Genomic DNA, 21,223 nt, shown 5'->3' on the forward strand with positions numbered 1-21,223 from the left:
AATATAACCATTACTGCTGCAACCTTGGTAATTTAAAAATGTGAAGTTAGCACCCCGTGCATTCATGATTGGTCACTTTTTCAAACACATGCCCTGTATTAAAACCATCTTCATGAATCCATCCTTTGATACAGTTCACAGTAATACGTTACTTAAGTCAATTCGATGGATGAACTACATGTATAGAGTGAAATAAATCAATAAAGACCAATCATCCGACTCATTGATTTGACCTTGTTTAATATCCTTGCAGATATATCTCTTCCAATTTTAATTGAAAATAGCCAATAACAATCAATAATTACATACACATGAACAGGATTTTAAAACTCATGTATGACATATTGCTATACAAAACAACTTCAAGAACTTATTGTCATGATTTGGATCAAAATTACGTACAGTATAAATAAAACAATATCTCAGTGCACTTATTATGTTTTTTCAAATGTAAGGGAATCGAAGAGTGTTATGTAATGCTATATTATCATTATTTTTTTCTTCATATATACATTTATAAGTACATACAAACAAATAAATGATGTCTTTAAAAAAAAAGGAAATTCAAGAACCCATGCATTACAAATGACATATTGCAAGAAAGAATGTTTGAAACAGTTAACAAAATGTGTTTTCAATGAATGACCAAAATCTATGTTGAAGCTGAAAAGAAAGGCAACCTCATGTTTCACTTAAAATCAATTATAATCTCAAAGTAGTGCAAAATGACATACAAATAAATCTCACCTGCTCAAATCTTAAAGGTATTGTTTAACTTTGTGAGCAGCCGATTTAAAAAATTCTCAAACCAAGATGAAACATGTGTACAAGTGTATGTATTAGAACTAATAAACCCTGAAAACAACCATTATTGAGAATGAAAAGCTAAAACTACAAGGCAAACCCTGATTTTGTAAATAGGCGTCTTATAGACGCCTAAATAGTACACATAAGTGTATGGGATGAAATTAAGATAGTGTTTTCGGTCACTTTATATTTCAATTTTTGAAGCACTAAATAATTATTTTCGAACGCAATTTTTTCTGGGCTTCATTTTTGTAACATATCACAGACACAGGTGACAAGTGTGACCTTCTAGCTCAGATTTTTAAAAAGTCAAACCAATGTTAACCAATCACTTTAAACATATATACTTTACTTTTCAATATGTGGACATGCCATGGTCGGAAAATATCACAAGTACTTCGGACACAATGAGGTATACTATTCATAATTATTATCTATATAGCTGGTTTTATCGGTGCACTATAAAAATGCACATTTTGGTCTGCATGGTCTAAAGAATGGCCATTATAAAAGTAATCATATTTGATAGCTTTTCTTCACAGGCATCTGTCGGTACACAATGAGATTTTCTAGTAATATAACATCACAGGTTCCAAGGCTAGCACTATCTGCATATCAATATTTTCAAATGTTATTACATCACAGTTGAATCTGGTACAACATGATCATTGATATTTAAGCCCTGTCTTCAGTTTTGGTTAAGGGTCAGTAATGTAAAATATCATCAAATATTACAATACTACATAGGGGCAATTCCATAGGTTGGTGGACATGAGCTAAATGTGTCTTTGTACATATAGCCCATCTGAACCGTAACGTGAGTAACCACTTTATCTGCACCCCTAGTAAAAACCATGTGTTCTTTATTTTTTGAATTATATACAAATTTGTCTCCCTAATATACTTCTTTGAAATGGATATAATCAACTTTCATAAAAGCCTTGCATGAGGACACTTTTTACTTATGTCCACTTTTCATTTTATGCATGTCCAAATCATGTAACATGAGTAACCGACACATTTCAAAGATTTGCCAGGAGCATAATGAAATTTCCAAAGTTTTGTTTTTATACAAAGGATAGTCAGACTGCGTACTATGTTGTGATAAAGAGATGTTTAGTTCCTATCAATAATAATGGAGTTACAGCTCCAAGTATGAGTCAAGGTGTCTCCAAATGTAACGTGAGTAACCGTGGAATAGCCCATAGGCATAGTGGTCATTGAATGCATTATTTACCCATCGAAATGTAAATATGGTATTTTGTTGTCTGTTGGGATTTAAACTCTAATCTAGTGCCCTCTCTCGATAATTTTTAAAATTTTAATTCAAAATCGCTGTTTGAGCACATACTTTACATATCTAGTCATTGGATGTTAGAGAGCTAATAATACAGATTGTGTCCTGAAATTTTCAGGCCATTCCACGCTTGAGAAGGTGTTTTATATGAACAAGACAAAAATATGCAGATATTCTATTTCGCATGGGAACCTGATCGATTTAAAATTTGATGTAAAACCTTTGAATTTATCCAATAAAAGACATTCTTAGGGGGTGTTGCAAGAAAATATTTGCAATCAATTGCAAATATTCTGTTGCAATTTTACAATTGATTGATCACTTTTAATTATAGCAAATTAGATTACACTCCTTGTTTCAACAAGCAAGCAGACTAGCAGTCAATCATAAGTCTTGCAATTAATTGCAACACTTATGATTGATTTCAGGAATGAAAATAGTCTTGCAATTGATTGGAAGGTTCTTGCAACATCCATTAGTTTATATCATACACAGCACAACCGTTTTGGGGCCCAGTCTTACAAAGAGTTACGGTCAATCCAATCAATTGTAACTCTATGGAAATCCATCATTGTCATAATTTTTTCTACAGGAAATTTGCAAAATGTCCTTTGCATTAAAACAAAGGCGAACACACCAAAATTTTCAAGAAATCAATGAATTTATGAATACATCATATCTAGAATATTATTTGAACAAACATGCATTTTTAGATGTGGGCATTGCTGGCTTTCTCCATAGTTGAGGTTGATCAAATCAATCGCAACTCTTTGTAAGACAGGGCGGTTGACATGCACTTTTTGGGGAGATTTACCAAAACCAAAGACAGGCCACAACATCACAGAATTCCAAGCCCAATGACGAGAATACCTCATATCAATATTGATGCATAAAACTTCAAATGATATGAATACCAATAGAGTTATGTAGAGAAAGGAGATTGTGGATCAGGCATCGGCGTTGAGCTGTCTACTTGATAATGAGATTTTCTCTCCTGGTTTGAAGGCAGGCATACCAAGGTAAGGACATGTTGAACACCTGAACGCATCTCCCAAATAACACTAAATAAGGAGAAATAACAGAAATATTCAAACATATTTAACATTGTACTTCTGTGATTAGTTAGATTCATATCATGTGATGGTGAGTTTTATTATATTGCACATTTACTGTAGCCACCAAGTAATCTCAAATGGCACAGCACAGAACAGGATCACACAAAACCAAGCTGCTATCACTTATTTCCATTACCCAAAACATGAACTATCAATAATGAACTATCCAATAGGATGTTCCCAAAACAAATGTATGAAGAGATGAAATTATCCTTTTTCTGCAAGAAATAAATTTTTATTTGATCATGATTTTTTTTTTTTTTAAGTAGAAGATATTTTATCAAAGTGACCGAGACAGGATGTTCATCAAGCAGAACTGGTGTTCACTGTTAGGCATTTTAATCATCAAAATGATAATAAATTGACTAAATACATGCACTGCACACACACACAAAAAAGCATGTGTGGGGCTCCATACAAACAGTCAGCCTTACTGACTCAGCTGTCCTTTGCTGTAGATCATTCGGCTATTAAATATCATAGAGAGATATTGTAATAGCTCACAACAATTATTTCAGTATTCCAAAAATGTAGGCAAACTATAAGTATCCTTCACTCAGTAACAAACAAAGGCCTTTGAGCAATACTTCCAGTTACAAGTCTATATGAATGTTTAAGGACATTTTATTTAACATTGATATTAAATGTATCAAATAACTACAGATAATGAATACTTACACTGCCACATGATGATGTCACAGACTTTGCCTTGGCAGGTTTGCCTTGCTCCAACTCCTCAGCAAAACCACAAGTACTGTAAACCAAATATAACAATACAGTGCTTTCATATCTTACATTGCAATCAGCTACAAAACTATTTAAAAAACTTTTGAATGATTCAAGACAGCAAAAGGTGAATTACTGTGACGTGTTGCACAAAAGTTACTAGTATGGTAACTACCTTGGAAGCGATGCTCAAAACTAAAAAGCTAATTGAAATCAAGGATTTTACGCAAGTCCCCATTGGATGCCATAGTTACAATAATGGTAAAAATGTTTGCAATGGGGCCTTAGATCACGCTGTGGTATATACCACAAGAGAGCATTCAATGATATAGGGGATGCTATGTCAGACATGCCTCACACCAGCTGATCAATACTGTAAACTATTGATCACCCATTGGGGAACTATACATATGACTGTTTGTTGTTGAGGTGACTGACATGATGATGCCACTGCAGGGACCTATTGCATAAAAGTTACTAATGTACGTACCTTGGTAACAATATCCAACAGCCAGTGAAAACTAAGAGTTCCATGGAAGTCCCCATTGGATGTTACAATAAGATTTATTTTATATGTTACAGGGCCAATGGACATTTTTAAAGGAGCTTAGCAACTTTGAATAAGCATATCAATATGAATAAATTTTCACATGGTTTACAGGTATATTAAATGTATTTTTATTCTGAATGACATTAGTTAGGATTGAATATGCAAAATCCATGATGTACAATATATCTAAAATCTTCATGAAAATAGTACAGCAAAATCTATATGAAAAATAAATGGCTTAAATGAATGATACACACCAGTTTTTGCAGGCTTTCCTTTTGGCCGAGTTTGGTCCACATGTGGCTGTACAAGAAAAAACACAGATAGACACATATCACAATGTAAGGCAAATTACCATTGTAAGTACAATCTATGTTGAAATTGTATACAGAATTATGTTTTTGAACCATTTCTGGCTTGACGTGCATGTAAAAATTCTGTGTAATATTATGTTGCTGTGAATATAATATCAAAAGATTTGGTATATTTGGAAGAAAAAAGCATGTATAGTTATTGTAGATTTTTTGTGATTGCTAAATATTACATGAAGCACAGAGGCTTTGTGGGTGTTCAACTTAAACGACAATAACAAGGAAATTCTTATCTATCAAACTAATTTTTTACTAGAGTCAATTTTACAACAGTGGGTTAAACTATATATGAAAAAATATTGATGGAACTACCAATTACTGTTTGATTCAAATTTGAACTTTTTCACAATTAAATTTTAACTAATTCAGCTTCTGCTGAATACAAATTGATTTTCTTGAGCATATATAACTGGAATGTAAATAGTATTGAATATTTTGCATGAAAATGGCTCTGAAATTGAAATGGAAATATTACCTTTTAAAGATTCTGGGTCTGGCTTCATTAGGTCCTCTTCCTCCAAAAGTGCATCTGAATCAATGATGTCCTATTCATCAAATGTTTGCAACAATGAAAGAAATAATATTAGAACATATTCATGAAATAATGATACTGTGGGCCCAAGAACACCTGGCGACGGACCGTGGAGGGTGAAATGTCTAACCTCCAACAGACCTGGGGATCACTGCAGAGACTGGCCCAAGACAGACGGGAGTGGAGAGTATTAAGAGCCAGGAAAAAAATGAATTATTCTTCTCACAACCTACTGCCTAAATCTCCAACATAGAATATGCCTTAACAATGCAGTGAATGAGGATTTTCCTGGGCTATTTTTGTTAAGGCCTCGAGCTGTGCAATATTCCCCCTGCTGAGAGCATGCTGAACCCCGCCTTGCAATCAGTTTCAACTGATCCGATCATCAAAAAATATGCAAATCCAAGCAACGCTGACATCTCAAAGGCATACATCCATTCAAAATGTTTTCTAAATATCTATGCACAATTCATTGCCTTTGACAAATTAGCAGCAAGTCCCTGTGTTTCTACATGAATACTGTTTACAGTTCCATTATTAACAATTATGACATTGATGGATTTTCATAATTATGACTGATCAGATCAATCATAACTCTTTGTAAATCGAGACCCTGATATAACAAGAACAAATGGGTATACCCCTTTCCACAAAATACATTTTTTTAACAAGAGTGTTGCTAAGGCAAGCACATAATACGCCCACCTGTAAAGCCCAAATGGAGTTATTGGTCAAGCAAGAAAAGTGGAAGGTGGCGACTTCACCTTTGACTGTCTGACCTCAAAATCAATAGAATTCCTGGGATCCATGCTAGTATCATACACACCAAATTATACGAGCCTAGGTTAAGTTAAAATGAAGGTATCGTGTTTACAAAGACTGCAGAAGGGTAAGATAAAAAACATGTCACTGTGACCTTGACCTTTTACCTTTTGACCTCAAAATCAATAGAATTCCTGGGATCCATGCTAGTATCATACACATTGAATTATATGAGCCTAGGTTAAATCAAACCGAAGTTATCGCGTTTACAAAGACTGCAGCAGGGTAAGGTAAAAACATGTCACTGTGACCTTGACCTTTGACCTTTTGACCTCAAAATCAATATGCCTCCTGGGATCCATGCTAGTATCATACAAACCAAACTATATGAGCCTAGGTTAAGTTAAACTAAAGTTATCACGTTTACAAGAAAAAATTAATGGACGGACAGACAGACGACAGACGGACCACCAAGCATGATACCATAATATGTCCCTTCGAGACGGGTGTATAAAAACATGATTATGAACTCAACGTAAATTTGGAGTAGAATAAAAGTGACTTTTTAATGGAATACTTTGATAACACACCTTTATAAAAGAGATACAATTTCATACAGTTAAAAACCTGTAAACATACAGGTGACAAGAATAGTTATAACAAACAATTAACACAGTAATATGTTGCATTTAATGAAGCAGTAAAACAAATTCAAATCACTTCATTTCAGGGGCATTGGTCACATGTTTTACTTAGTATTCCGAGTCAAAATGAAAGGAAATGATTTTCAACATACCAGATCATCATCTGCCATATCAAATGCTGAGAGAGTCCAAACTTTTGCCACATCCCCACTCTTCTTTGCTGGCTCTAAAAGAAAAAAAAAATCATAAAATTGATCAAGGATACAGACTACTGCCTGTGTAGCTTGGAAAACAATTATTAGACCATACTGTATGTAGTAGAGCGGATTAGCCGAACAATTGTGCAAATTATGACTAAAGCATGAAACTTTCACAAGTATTAGTATATGCCGTAAGATTTATTAAAAAAAAAATTTCCCTAATTTCAAGGTACTAATAGAGATATGTTTGTGACTAAATTTTATAAATATAACATCTTAAGCCATTGCCATGGCAACCAAATAACATCTAATTTTTTAAAAAAGTGGATGATAAGGTTAAAAAATGGTGAAAGATACAATGAATATTAACTTAATGTGCATTCGTAAGGTCTGACCTACTCAATTAATTTAGGGGAAAATAATACAGTCAGTGTTCTGCATGAACTAAATTAGAATGATAAACATTGATGTTGCCTTGGTAATACTTGAATTCTGCAATAAATATCAATATTCAAAATGGCCTGTTGCCATAGCAACAGATCATTTAGTACCAGTTTTGATTAAAAAAGGGACTGTAGAATCTGATTTTTCTTGCATTTCCCCTAATCTTTGTGTGCTAAACATCGATATGTTTGATGCAAAATGTATAAATAACATCTGAAGCTATTGCCATGGCAACCAGATAATATCTAATACTAAAAAATCATGATTTGGATGACAAGATTTTGGACAGGTGGAAAATACAAATAACTCAATATGCGAAAGGTTTGGCCGGTCATTTAATTTCGAACAAAAATTTCAGTAAGAGTTCTGTATGAGTTCATCAGAATAATAAAATTATGTTGCCTCGGTAATACTTGAATTTAATGATAAATATTAGTGTTTCAAATGTCCCGTTGCCATGGCAACAGCTCATTCCCCCCAGAAAAGTATCATGTTTGATAAACAAAAAAATTGTAAAATCTGATTTTTATTTCATTTGCCCCAATTTTAGGGAGCTAAGCATATATATGCTTGCTGTTAATAAATAAATAACATCTTCAGCCATTGCCATGGCAACCAATTAAGATATAATTTTTAAAACAAACTAACACAGTTGTAATGATAATGGACAGGTGGAATGTAAAGTAAAGATTTACTTAATCTACATAAGGTTTGACTTTGACCAGTCATTAAGTTTTGAACAAAAAATAAATACAGTAAGTGTTCCGCATGAGTTCATTAGCATGATAAAAACTGATGTTGCCTTGGTAATGCTTGAATTTATTGATATCAAACATACACGTATATCTCTGTTGTTTAATGTATAAATAACATCTTAAGGCATTACCATGGCAATAAAATAACATTTAATTTACCAAAAAATAACATGGCTGACAAGATAATGGACAGGTGGAAAATACAATAAAATTAACTTAATATGCGTAAGGTTTGACCTACTCTTTTAATTTTAAAATCACATTAAGTGTTATGCATGATTTCTTACGATATGTTGATTTGGTAATGCTTGAACATAATGATAAATATCAATGTTGCCCCCTAATTATTTTCCCCTAAATTAGTTGAGTAGGTCAGGCCTTACGAATGCACATTAAGTTAATATTCATTGTATCTTTCACCTGTTTTTAACCTTATCATCCACTTTTAAAAAAAATTATATGTTATTTGGTTGCCATGGCAATGGCTTAAGATGTTATATTTATAAATTTAGTCACAAACATATCTCGATTAGTACCTTGAAATTAGGGAAAATGGAATGATGGTCATACCGTACATGTATTCTACATTTTTATCAATATTTTTACCTTTCTAGAGGGAAATAAGCTGTTGCCATGGCAACGGGCCCTTTGTAAAATTGTTCCTTTTTAAATTCAATTCAAGCATTTCCAAAGCAACATAATATTTTATCTTTATAAAGAACTCCTGCAGAACAATTTTGTATTTTTTGTTCAAATGAGGGGGTCAAAACTTAAGCATACAGATTAAGTCAATTCCAATTGTATTTTCCACCTATCCATTGTCTTGACAACCATGTTATTTTTGTAAATTAGATGTTATTTGGTTGCCATGGCAATGGCTTGAGATGTAATTTACACATTTAGCCACCAAAATATCTTTGTTAAGCACTGTAAAATTAGGGGAAATTAAAGATATATCATATTCTACAACTTTTTTTCATCAAAATTTTTATTTTTCTGGGGAAAAACAAGCCGTTGCCATGGCAACGGACCAATTGGAACTATCTTAAAGATCTTGAATATTTCTAAATTTCATATGTTTTCAATCGGGAGCCTGAAAATGATCATTTTGGTCATCTATATCATGTTTATTTACCATTTATATGGGAATGTATGTTGTTTTGGAGAAAATGGCATTTATAAATTTACCTCCCATCTTTAAAATAAATCTTATGGCATATACTAATACTTGTGAAAGTTTTATGCTTTAGTCAAAATTTGCACAATTGTTGTGATTTTTGGAGCTAATCCGCTCTACTAATGGGAGATTAGCAGGAAATTTATATAACAATAACTTCTCAAACTGTACCTCATCAATGTATGATTTTTTTTCTTTTCTTTTTTCAAATTCTTTTTAAGAGTTAGCGCTAGCATCATATTAAGGCTTGGAAAATGCTCCATGGAATTCCTACAAAAAAGAGTCGTACTAATAATAAAAGAACAACACAAGAATATATGCTACAGTATTTTTAACACCGGCAAACTGACTACAGAGCCCCCATCTTACAAAGAGTTACGATTGATTCAATCAACCTCAACTAATGGAAATCCACCAATGTCATAGTTTTTTCTACAGGAAACTTTGCACAATGTCCTTTGTGAACTAAGCAAAGCAAACTGAATTTTCAAGAAAATTACTGATGTATGAATATTCTTTATATCTAGAAATATTTTGAATAAGGTATGCATTATAGATGTTGACATTGCTGGCTTTCGATAGTTGTGGTTGATTGGATCAATAACAAATCTTGGTAGGCCTGGGCCCCGTCTTACAAAGAGTTACGATTGATCCAATCAATCGTAACTCTATGGAAATCCATCAGTGTTATAATTTTTTGTCCAGGATATTTGCACAATGTCCTTTGTAAACAAAGAGAAGCACAGTGAATTTTCAAGAAAACAATAAATGCCTGAAATATGCATCATAGTTATAAAATATTTTGAACAAACATGCATAATATATGTTGACGTTGCTGGCCATCCATAGTTGTGAATGATCGGATCAATCGTAACTCTTTGTAAGACGGGGCCCAGGTCCTGCCCTGAACAACAAATCTCTTACAATGGTGTGAAAATAGCATAAAGACAAACTTCTATCCAGTACCATCTTTATCATATTTACCTGATTTAGCTTTCGGTGCAAATGAGAGAGGTAAGGAAGCTGTCGATCCCACCTCAAAGTCTGGTTTATTGCAGCTCACTTCAACCATCTTTAACCCATTGATTTCAGTCATATTTCTACTCTGGGCTATCGAAGAAGGATCTGAATCTTCCACTACATTCTGTTCATTGAAAGAAAAAAAAAAGTAGGATGATGTATGAACATGTATGGAACAAGATGATTTATGGTTGAGCATTAAAGTGTAACCAAAGTACACAAAGATTAGTTATTCAATAATAATCCAATTAAGAAAATACTATGTGTGAAATACATGTAATTATTGTTCCTTGTATAGCTTGAGAAAGCAGAGTAAATCCAGAATCAAAATATAGTTTTCTTTGCGTAAGTGAGTGACCATCAAAAATATTTGAAATTGTAAGAACCCCTATACTATTGTTCAGAAGAAATTCACATAAGTGCTGAAAATAAGCTGAAAATCAAACCAAAATGCTGAATTCTCAAACCTATGATGCAGAGAACGATCACTATGACATGTGACTTGTTCTCATGTATGATAGAAAAACCTAAACAAAAATTTTCTCTTTAATATGTATGCATAAGCCAAAATTGAGTTGAACCATAAATTATTATAAATTACTGCAAGAACAATCAATATCATGTTCATCAATCTGACTTTAGGTTTAAATCAGATCATTGTCGTTCATATACATGTATGATTACATTTGTTAAAAAAGAGCGATTGAACAAAATTTAATGGATGGACATACATACAGACATGAGCATAATGCCTCTGGCTCCTTTGGAAGCATAGATGTCAAGGGGACACATAAATTTTCAGCATGTTTCACAAATTTATAATAACATCAAGGAAAGGGAAAGGCATGTCTTGACGTTAACAGTTATCAGGGACAGTTTGGACTATCAATATCAAAGGATAATAGATCTTAATAAAACACACGCCCATGAAAGTATACATGGTGTACCATGAAACCACTACTTAACAAGATTAGGTCACCTCCCAAAATGTAGACTAGATACCTTGTTAAAAGTGACACACTGTAGCAGTGCTTTCAAACAACAAATTTGAAATATGAAATACCTGATTAATATCTATGAATCCACTCAGCTTTAATGCTGATCCTAGCTTGGCTGGTGTCCTTATTCCAACTCCATTCTCTACAAAACACAAAATGAAACAACACTGTATTCATAAATACTTTGCAGTACCACGTCTTGTTTACAAAATTTTGATTTTTGTACCATTTAAAGTTTGTATTTGAAACAACACTGTATTCATAAATACTTTGCAGTACCATGTCTTGTTTACAAAATTTGGATTTTTGTACCATTTAACGTTTGTATTTAGAAACAAGAAAATTCACAGAAACACAAAATAATAATATCTTTCCACAGAGCTCTTCACTGAGGAATCATAGCTACATGCTACATCCATAAACCACCCAAAGAAGTGACAATCAATTTGTCCATCAATCAAACAGATAGCAAGTAGTCACAATAGGTACAAAATTTTGCAGGAAAGGGAGGGCATAAATGGATCTATTAAATTTGGCTAAAAACTAAAATAGATTGTCTCTCTTTCACTGAATGAATATTTTGTACCACTGTACAAATTTGAATATTCTCTATGTTGTACAACACCTCAGAATCTGAGTACAAATATACACACAAACATAAATAAACACTCCTTGCACCTATGGAAATCAAGGTTACAAAATTATGAGAAAGAATTACTGACTGCATAAAATATCAATGAATTTACTTTGCAAGCTAAATGTGACATCAACCCCAAAATGTAATCTCAAGTTCAGTCGGCATTAAAAGCTCTGTAGGCAAATATTACACAACAGCGATTATATAGATGTACTGTCAGTATCACTTTACTCAATAAAATATCCCAAACAAGAATGTTTTGATCTTCTGCTTTGGATCTTTTTGAGAGTGACTGATGGTTTTGTAAAATACTTTCAATACAGCCCCCCCCCCAAAAAAAAAAAAGAATAATAAGGAAAGTTGATCTTGTATACCTGACTCTGATACAGGTTCCCTTAACAACAACTGTCCCTTTGGCTTGAGGATTCTGGCTATCTCTGCAAGAGTTTCAAAGGAGTAGGTCTGTGTTGATGGCTTGATTGCTCCTAACAGTGCTACATCAAATGAGGAGGCTGGATGTGAGGCTAGCAGAAATCAAAAGAGACAATCATTACATCTATCATTACATCTGTCATCATGAAGTGACACCCAAATATACAAATGAGCAACGATAACAATTTCTCGAATTAAATTCAGAAAGTACCTTGATTGAGGTTCAAAACAGGAGAGAGCAACGTTGTGATCCCCACCTCAGGAACATGAATTGCTTTTACACTTTGTTATATTTTACACCCAAGCATCTTACAACAAACTTTATATACCATTTACATAAATTCAGTTACATGTACAGTGCGTCCCAGAAAAAAAACGAAACCGAGATTTAGCGATGATTTATCATAACTTAATCATAAATAAAATAGACAAATGACCTACCAATGTAAAGCTTAGAATCTCCCCTTTCATCTGGTATTACTTAGATTATACCTCATTCACGCATGATTGCGCAAAAACAATTCGAAGAAAGGATGCCAAAAACTCATTTGGCGGGGGGTATCTGAATTTCAAAAAGAAAATCACATGACTAAAAAAGTTCATTATCTTCTCTCTTCTTTGATACCTAAATCACAGAAAATGGTCAAGTAGTAAAAAAGTTATGATCCCTCGAAACAATCCTCGTATTTCCATAATTTCATTAAATAAACGTGTTTTCACCGGTTTCCCACTGAAGCTATCGCATGGTAACAAAAGACTTAATGCATGGCTGATCGTCAACAAAACGGAGTGTCGAGTAAGTTTGAACGCTAGCCTGTAAAACCTCTTCATTTTATGAAATTATTGAAATTCAAGCCTTATTTCAAATAACCAGAACTTTGTTATTTCTTGACCATTTTCTGTAATTGAGGTATCAAATTAAAGAGCAGATATTGAACTTTTTGAAAATGTGGTTTTCTTTACACCCTTTGTACTCTAATACTAAAAGAAATTAGTTCATTGACTAATGAGCCCTTGATGAGGCATTACATCCAAACCCTCTCCCTATAAAATATCAACAAAATACAGTCTGCTGTTGTTCTATACTATCATGGGATGACATTTAGTCCATTATTTATTCAACTTTTCATTTGAAAGGCCCAAGCGATGCTATACAAAATGTCACAGACCCTGCTTTCATTAAAGTACTAAATCTAGTTTAGTGGAAACTAGTTTAATGTGTAATGGGAACTCTTGAAGCAGTCTTGGAAGTGATTTCAAAACCAGTTTGGAAAACCACCTCGCGGTGCGGTTTTCAAGACTGGTTTTCCTCGTTAAACTAGTATAAACGTAGGTGAGGACATAACCGTTCTTCAGGAAGGGATCTTCGCATGTGTTGGGCATGCTACTCAACACACTGTGTAAAATCGTATGCTGCGGTTTCAAATTTCATGCGAAAAACCGACCCCACTGAGAATGTTCCTATAGCAACAAGAATGCTTTCTATGAAGTTATTCTGAAAACTACTTTCTGGAAATCAGACAGGAATGCGAGGAAAAGCAATCTTCCAAAGGGCAATAATTATATTGAGGGAGATTACTGGATATATGTACTTACACATAGAAAGTCTCTCGTCATTCTCTACCTGGACACGCCCACTCTGTCCGACCTTACTGCTCAGTCTCTCCACCACCTCCTTGATTTGCTCTGGAGACTGACCTTGACTCCATACAACCAACACACTCTGTCCCGTTGAAATCTTGTCTTCCATATTGGATCTGGGCTATAGGTAAAGAGCAAGGTAAAAAAAAGTAAGCTTGTAACCGATTTTGCAATCGGCAACCGATTCCATTCGATTTCACCACAATCGGCAATCACTTGCCGATCTTCGATCATGCCCCTTGAAGGAAAAAATCGGCGTAGATCTGGTTACAGTGCGTGATCGCTCAGAACATATTTCAAGATTGTTTTTGAGGTGCTAGCTATTTAGAGGTCGCATTATTCAGGGAGAAAGACGCGGTATTATCTATGGCAATGTTTAAGAGGATAGATATCTTCTCTTCCAACTCATGGTGATAGCGGATGCCGCCGTGAACTTTGAAAGGTCGAATTACCGACGGAGCTCACTGCGTTACTCTCTTACATTGTTTATGATTATATACATTTTATTTTCAACCTCGTGGTGATAGCGGATGCCGCCGTGAACTTTGAAAGGTTGTATTACCGACGGAGCTCACTGCGCTACTCTCTTACCCCCTTTATAATGATATAAATCTTCTCTTCAACCTTGTGGTGATAGCGGACCCCGCCATAAATTTTTAAAGACTGTACTATTGACGGAGCTTATTGCGTTACTCTCTTACATCGTTTATGATGATATACATTTTATTTTCAACCTCGTGGTGATAGCGGACCCCGCCGTGAACTTTTAAAGATCGTGCGACTGACGGAGCTCATTGCGTTACTCTCTTACATCGTTTATAATGATATAAATCTTCTCTTCAACCTCGTGGTGATAGCGGACCCCGCCATAAACCTTTAAAGACTGTACTATTGACGGAGCTTATTGCGTTGCTCTCTTACATCGTTTATGATGATATTCATTTTATTTTCAATCTCGTGGTGATAGCGGATGCCGCCGTGAACTTTGAAAGGTCGTATTACCGACGGAGCTCACTGCGCTACTCTCTTACCCCTGTAGAGACAAGCACTCCTTTATAAGTTCCCTATTCGCTGTCCATAGCATTACACACATATACATGTATTCCCTATTGGCGGGCCATATAATTTCGGTATCTTGTCACGGCTCACGGGTCCCATCCCCTATATAAGCTAAGACGCATTTTAGTTATGTGTTATTATGAGTAAATTGGATCCACCGCTGACGTGTACTACTGGCCTGAGGACGCACCATACCCCGGCAGCTAGCTACGCTACAGCAAGGACCAGAGCGCTCTGCAACCGACATCTAAGTTCAAGTTCAACCAGTGCAACTCAAGCTTCGTGCCAGGCCATAATCCGACGCGAGATCCATATCTTAAGGTCAGATTAGCCCATAGATTCTCGTAAATTACAGTTAACTTAAGGTAATACTAATACTAGGTCACGATACAATAAATGGCGTAGTCGGCAGGGTGAAGATGAAGAAAAGAAAGAAAAGATGTATTTGCAAAAGACGATTTTGATTTGGGTAATTTTACGGCAATCACACACAAAATTTACACTGGCGACTCTAAGCCTATCAAACAGAAAATGAGAAGAACCCCTATTTCTTTCGTAGCCGAAGAAGATGCCCATCTAGAAAAAATGAAAAAGGCCGGAGTTATCCGGCCATCCTCCTCAGATTGGGCTTCCCCCCCGGTTTTGATCAGGAAACGGGATGGCTCAGTACGATGGTGTCTGGATTTCCGCAAACTTAACCAAGTAACTAAAAAGGACGTTTTCCCATTACCAAATATTGAGGAATGTTTAGATACCCTGGCCGGAAATGTATGGTTTTCCAAACTCGACGCAAACTCCGCCTATTGGCAAATTCAAGTAACCGAGGCAGACATTGAAAAAACTGCGTTCGTCACCAAGCATGGCTTGTTCGAATTTGTTAGGATGCCATTTGGCTTGTGTAATGCCCCGGCCACATTCGCTAGGGCCATGAATCTGATCCTGAACGGTTTGAACTGGGAAGTAGCTCTCGCCTTCCTCGATGACGTGTTGGTATTGGGAAAGTCCTTCCCTGACCACTTGGATAATCTTCATCAGGTATTGAGTAAATTTAAGTCCTTTCATCTCAAGCTGAAGCCTAAAAAGTGTTCACTATTCCAGAACAGAGTGGAGTTCCTCGGACGAGACGTGGATGGATCGGGTCTACACTTGAGAGAGGAGCACATTCGGGCCGTCAAGACATGGCCTGCTCCCCGCAACACCCGAGAGGTCGAGCGGTTCTTGGGGTTGGTAAATTATCATCGCCTTTTCCTGAAGAACTATGCGGAAACGGCCGCCCCCTTGTATCAGCTTACCGGCAAAAACCCTTTCCTCTGGCGGAGGGAACACCAACAAGCGTTCGACAACATCAAACATCTCCTTGTTACGGCTCCAGTGTTAACACTCCCTAATGCAACAGACCCCTTCATATTGGATACTGATGCATCGGATGTCGCCGTTGGGGCCGAGCTCTTACAACTCCAAGAAGAGCAAGAGAGGGTGATAGCTTATGGAAGTGTTGGGTTAACTAGAGAACAACGCAACCAAAAAATTACACGGGGGCGGCGGGCGAATTCGCCCCGGAAAGTCCAAAAAGAGCCCCAGAAAAGGGCTAAAAACATTCACACGAGGGCGACTGCAAAACTCATAATCGCCCCCGTCAACTAGGCTTGGGAGCCAGCGCCGGGTAATCGAGTCTACCCGATTCTCAATGCCAGAGTCGGGGAGTCGACCCTGATCTCTGGAGACTCGAGTACCAAGCGGCGGCGGTTCTGAGATAAAGGGACTCGAGTCTTTGCCATGCTCTCTCATTCATGGACGAAAATCGGCCCCAGCGCCGACTCCAAGCACTGAGATAAAATAAATGTAGAATTTGGAGCAGAGGAGTCATATACTTCGAGCAGAACGTTTCTCTGCTTTAGGCTCAGTGTGACTGCATGTGGTATGGGGATGCATCGTGTGTAGTGTGTATTTCTGTGTGTGTGACTGTAAAATGCCAGTAGAGACCACGTGCGCATGTGTTGAGCGACACTTGTGGTTGTATCATGAACTGGGATTTGTGTGTGGATTGTGTGAGAAGTTTGGTGAAGGTGTAAGATTTTGGGCGACTTGATAGATGATTGCTCCCCCCCTCCCATTTATCTAGCCCCATGTCGAGCTGCAGCCACCCATCTTGATCCTTCCCCCCAAAGCTTGTCTCTCCTCATTCCTTCTTTTCTTCCAAACTTTATTTCCCTATTATTCTTGTTAATTTCTCCTTTTACAAGTTGTAATTCACTACGAACTTCATTATAATTTTAATGAAGTGTTTATCACCTCTTGTTTGTTTTTAAATATTTTTATATCTCTGTTCAAAACAAGAGTCTCGTTTATCCCTTTAAAAAAAATCACGCTTTGATTTTTTTTTCTTTCATTCTAGTCTTAAATGGGAGTCTTGCCTTATTGGAATATTGGCAAGAAGTTAATAAAAAAAATGATGTTATTGTTCTGTCAGTAATAAAAGTAGAGATTCAACTATGGATATTTTTCAGTCATATTTCATTTAATCTTCGTTATTTCAATCCAAACATTCATTTTTTTTTCAATGATGTATTTCACCTTTGGCCAGTTCGCCATTTTCTTAAGTGACTGAAAACGTAGACTAGCCCCTTAATTCAGGGACATCAACCCTCGGCAATTTGTTTACATAACTTTCTTTGTCTCCGTCATGTATTGCACAATCTTGAGAAGCACATGTTTGGAAATCTGATATTCTTGTGGTGGTGGTGGGGGGGGGGGTACGAGATTGCCGCCCTTTTCATTCTGTTTTGGTTTGGCTGCCACATGGCCTCTCTCACTGTGTGGAGAAATTAGGTCAGGTAAAATTTGCAAAGACGTGGATATAAGTTCATTTCAATTAGAGGCTGTGCAAGGCTAGGCATTCATGATGGATGATGGAAATTGCCAGTTTTGGTTCTGGTAGGCCTTTTTGTCATGAATCTGTGTAACTGATACGAACGCTTAACAATTCAATGACCTTTATGACTTATATCATTATTTTGTATGAATAATTTTAAGTCTTTTTTAAAAAGTGTCATTTAAATAACTTTCAGTCAAATATGTACGAAGGATATTTGTTCAACTTCATAACATTTGCAGGTACCTATATTGTATGATAAAATAAATTACCTCAGAATTGTACAAATTCAGAACTTTCTTTTTCTTTTACATTGTCTTTAGACACGAATACAGATCTTTCTAGATTAATTTGACAAATGGGCTATAACACTAAATAGTAAACACGCAAAGCTCACGTCAACCAAGTATCAAACATTCAAACTTGGATTAATTCATGGAGGTTCTACCTCCATGATTTAATCTGAATAGGTCTGTATTAGGTCCATGAATCAACTCAGATATCGTTCAAGCATCAAAATCCATCTATCATCACAACACTAAAATCATAAACAATCACTTCGAAGAAACAATGCGAAGGTCAAACCAGGGAAGTGTTTTACTTCCCTGGTATATGCTAGCTACCGTGTATATATATACACACACACACACACACAAACGCAAAAAAGCCGCGAAATACAGAAATTGTAGCCCTGGAAAGTGGAAAAAGAGCCCTGGAAAATGAAAAAGTAGCCCTGGAAAATTTTTAAGTTTCTCCAAAAAGAGCCCTGGAAAGAAAAAAAGTAATTTTTTGGTTGGAACAACGCCGCTATTGCGTCACCCGCAAAGAATTGCTCGCCGTGGTTTTATTCACCCGGCGGTACCGGCATTACTTACTTGGTAAGCCCTTCCAGGTGAGGACGGATCATAGTAGCCTCCGATGGCTATTCAATTTCAAAAACCCCCAGGGTCAACTAGCCCGTTGGTTAGAGGAATTAAGCCAATATCAGATGGAGATAGCTTATCGGAAAGGGAAAACCCATGCCAATGCCGACGCCCTCTCTCGGATACCTCCCCCCAACGATGCTTGCGAGATGTATGAATTGGGCCTAACCCCCGATGATCTTCCTTGTGGTGGCTGTCCTTACTGTACCCGAGCTCATAGAAATTGGTGTGACTTTGCGGAGCAAGTAGACAATACCGTACCCTTGGCTCAGAAATCTTCGAAGCCGCGAATTCCCGAATTGAAATTAGCCCCGCTCTCCCGTTCCGAGGTGGGCCCACCGATACCCGAGCTTGGGCAGACAAAGATTGACAAGCAGTCAAAGGGGAGCGACTCGGCTGACTCAAGCGATCCGCCAACTCCGCTGGAAGAGAATGTGTATTCCACACTGGCTGAGATGGCCCTGACGTCAGGGGAAGTCACCAGTTTGCCCTCCGAACAGGGATTTCAAATCAATCTCACCTCCCTCGACAACAGCATTGATCTTGTCAAAGGCCAAGAGGGAGACGAATATCTAGCGCCCATTCGCTTATGGCTGGATAGCCGTGCAGAACCAGGTGAGGGGGAGATCATGCGCTGGGGACCAGAACAAAAGTTTCTTTGGTTAAACAGAAGCCTCCTGGAGGTCAGAAGTAATTTGATCTGCTGGAAGAAAGAGGGACTATTCCTGGTTTGGGTGCCAAGAAAGCTCAGGGAATTGGTAACCCAGCTCAACCATGATTTACCTACCTCAGGTCATCAAGGTGTCCAACGAACGATAGCAAGGATTAGGCTGAGATACGTCTGGTACCACATGCGCACTGATGTGGAGTTATATATCCAGGCATGTACTGTATGCAACCAGAGGAAGAAGCCCACCCGTCATGCCCGTGGCGCTCTGACCCCCTTCCATGCTGGAGTTCCCTTGGAGCGAGTTCACTTGGACTTTTTAGGGCCGCTTCCAAAATCGGATAAGGGGAACGAATATATTCTAATGATTGTGGATCAGTTCACTAAATGGGTGGAATGCATTCCCCTCCCCTCGCAGAGGGCCGAGGAAACGGCTCGAGCTGCGGTGAATGAGTTTTTTTGTAGATTTGGCTTCCCACTTCAGGTTCACACAGACCAAGGACGAAATTTTGAGAGCCACTTATTCCAGGAACTTTGTAAGATGACGGCTACCCACAAGACCCGTACCACGGCTTATCGACCCTCCGCAAACGGGCAAGTGGAACGGTTTAATCGGACTCTGATGGACGCCGTGAGATGTTTTATAGGAAAGACTCAATCACATTGGGATAAATTCCTACCCCAGATAGCTAGCGCTATGAGGTCTACTGTCAATCGAAGCACAGGATTTACCCCAAACCGGCTAATGCTAGGCAGAGAGGTAAACCAGCCTGCAGATCTCATGTTTTCTCTTCCTCCAACGCAACAAAGGCAGAGGTCGACGGAATATTGCCGGGAGTTGTCAGCCGCCATGTTGCAGGCTCACGATTTGGCAAGGTCAAGGCTCAAATCATCGCAAGCCCGAATGAAGAGAGACTACGACCTTAAGGTCAGACATCGGAGCTTCAAAGAGGATGACTGGGTCTATTTCCTCGATCTGGCATCATGCAAGGGAAAGAGCCGGAAACTGCGTCCACCTTGGAAAGGCCCCGCTCAAATAATCAAGTGTCTCTCCGCTAATCTTTTTCGAGTGAAGTACAAGAAAGCACTCGTGGTGTTGAATCATGATCGAATGAAATTATGTCGGGATAAAGAGGTGCCGGCGTCGAGTGGCCCCCGCCCCGCCAACGAGGTTTACTGCCTTTGCCGAAAGCCAGACGATGGTCGGCTAATGATACAGTGTGACAGGTGCCTAGAGTGGTATCATGGGGCATGTGTTAATGTACTGCCGATTCAGGCTATGACCATGAACACTTACGCGTGCCCCGTATGTCGGGCAACCCGAAGAAAATAGAAAGGGATTAGTCCTTAGGGTAGAGTAGCTCGATAGTTGCTGCCACATTAAGGCCCTTACAAATGTAGCGTTATCTTTGTCCATCTGTGTCCATACTAAATTACCCATGGTTAAACAATACTCTAACCTTGGTTATCCTCCATCAGTGAGTGTTTCCACGTTTTCCATTATCGTCCAGGATGCATGTATGTCTACGTATTATATGTATGTATATATTTAGTATATAGGTAGAGAATTGATATACTTACACAGTACCAAGAT

The 21,223-nt window shown here is 37.3% G+C and overlaps 1 protein-coding gene across 1 annotated transcript; it reads right to left on the bottom strand.

The window, feature by feature from the left end:
• Positions 1-223: 223 nt before the first annotated feature.
• LOC129254081 (anamorsin homolog) lies at positions 224-14,261 on the bottom strand. The gene is made up of 9 exons (XM_064095040.1): positions 14,064-14,261; positions 12,410-12,559; positions 11,464-11,540; positions 10,365-10,524; positions 6,957-7,030; positions 5,342-5,411; positions 4,753-4,798; positions 3,898-3,973; positions 224-3,165 (listed from the first exon to the last, which is right to left on the bottom strand). Exons 1-9 carry the CDS (start codon positions 14,215-14,217, stop codon positions 3,052-3,054), a joined length of 921 nt encoding a protein of 306 aa, XP_063951110.1. The 5' UTR covers positions 14,218-14,261; the 3' UTR covers positions 224-3,051.
• Positions 14,262-21,223: the final 6,962 nt, after the last annotated feature.

Source organism: Lytechinus pictus, chromosome 2, assembly GCF_037042905.1.
Source record: "Lytechinus pictus isolate F3 Inbred chromosome 2, Lp3.0, whole genome shotgun sequence".
NCBI lineage: Eukaryota > Metazoa > Echinodermata > Echinoidea > Temnopleuroida > Toxopneustidae > Lytechinus > Lytechinus pictus.

What these genes read in the sequence shown, in the direction of transcription:
- LOC129254081 (XM_064095040.1), bottom strand. Translation starts at nt 14,217, where the DNA reads ATGGAAGACAAGATTTCAACGGGACAGAGTGTGTTGGTTGTATGGAGT. An exon ending in GATTCATAGATATTAATCAG is followed by an intron (nt 10,525 to 11,463) that starts GTATTTCATATT and finishes TTCAATGAACAG; the next exon opens with AATGTAGTGGAAGATTCAGA. An exon ending in AGGAAAGCCTGCAAAAACTG is followed by an intron (nt 3,974 to 4,752) that starts GTGTGTATCATT and finishes TTTGGTTTACAG; the next exon opens with TACTTGTGGTTTTGCTGAGG.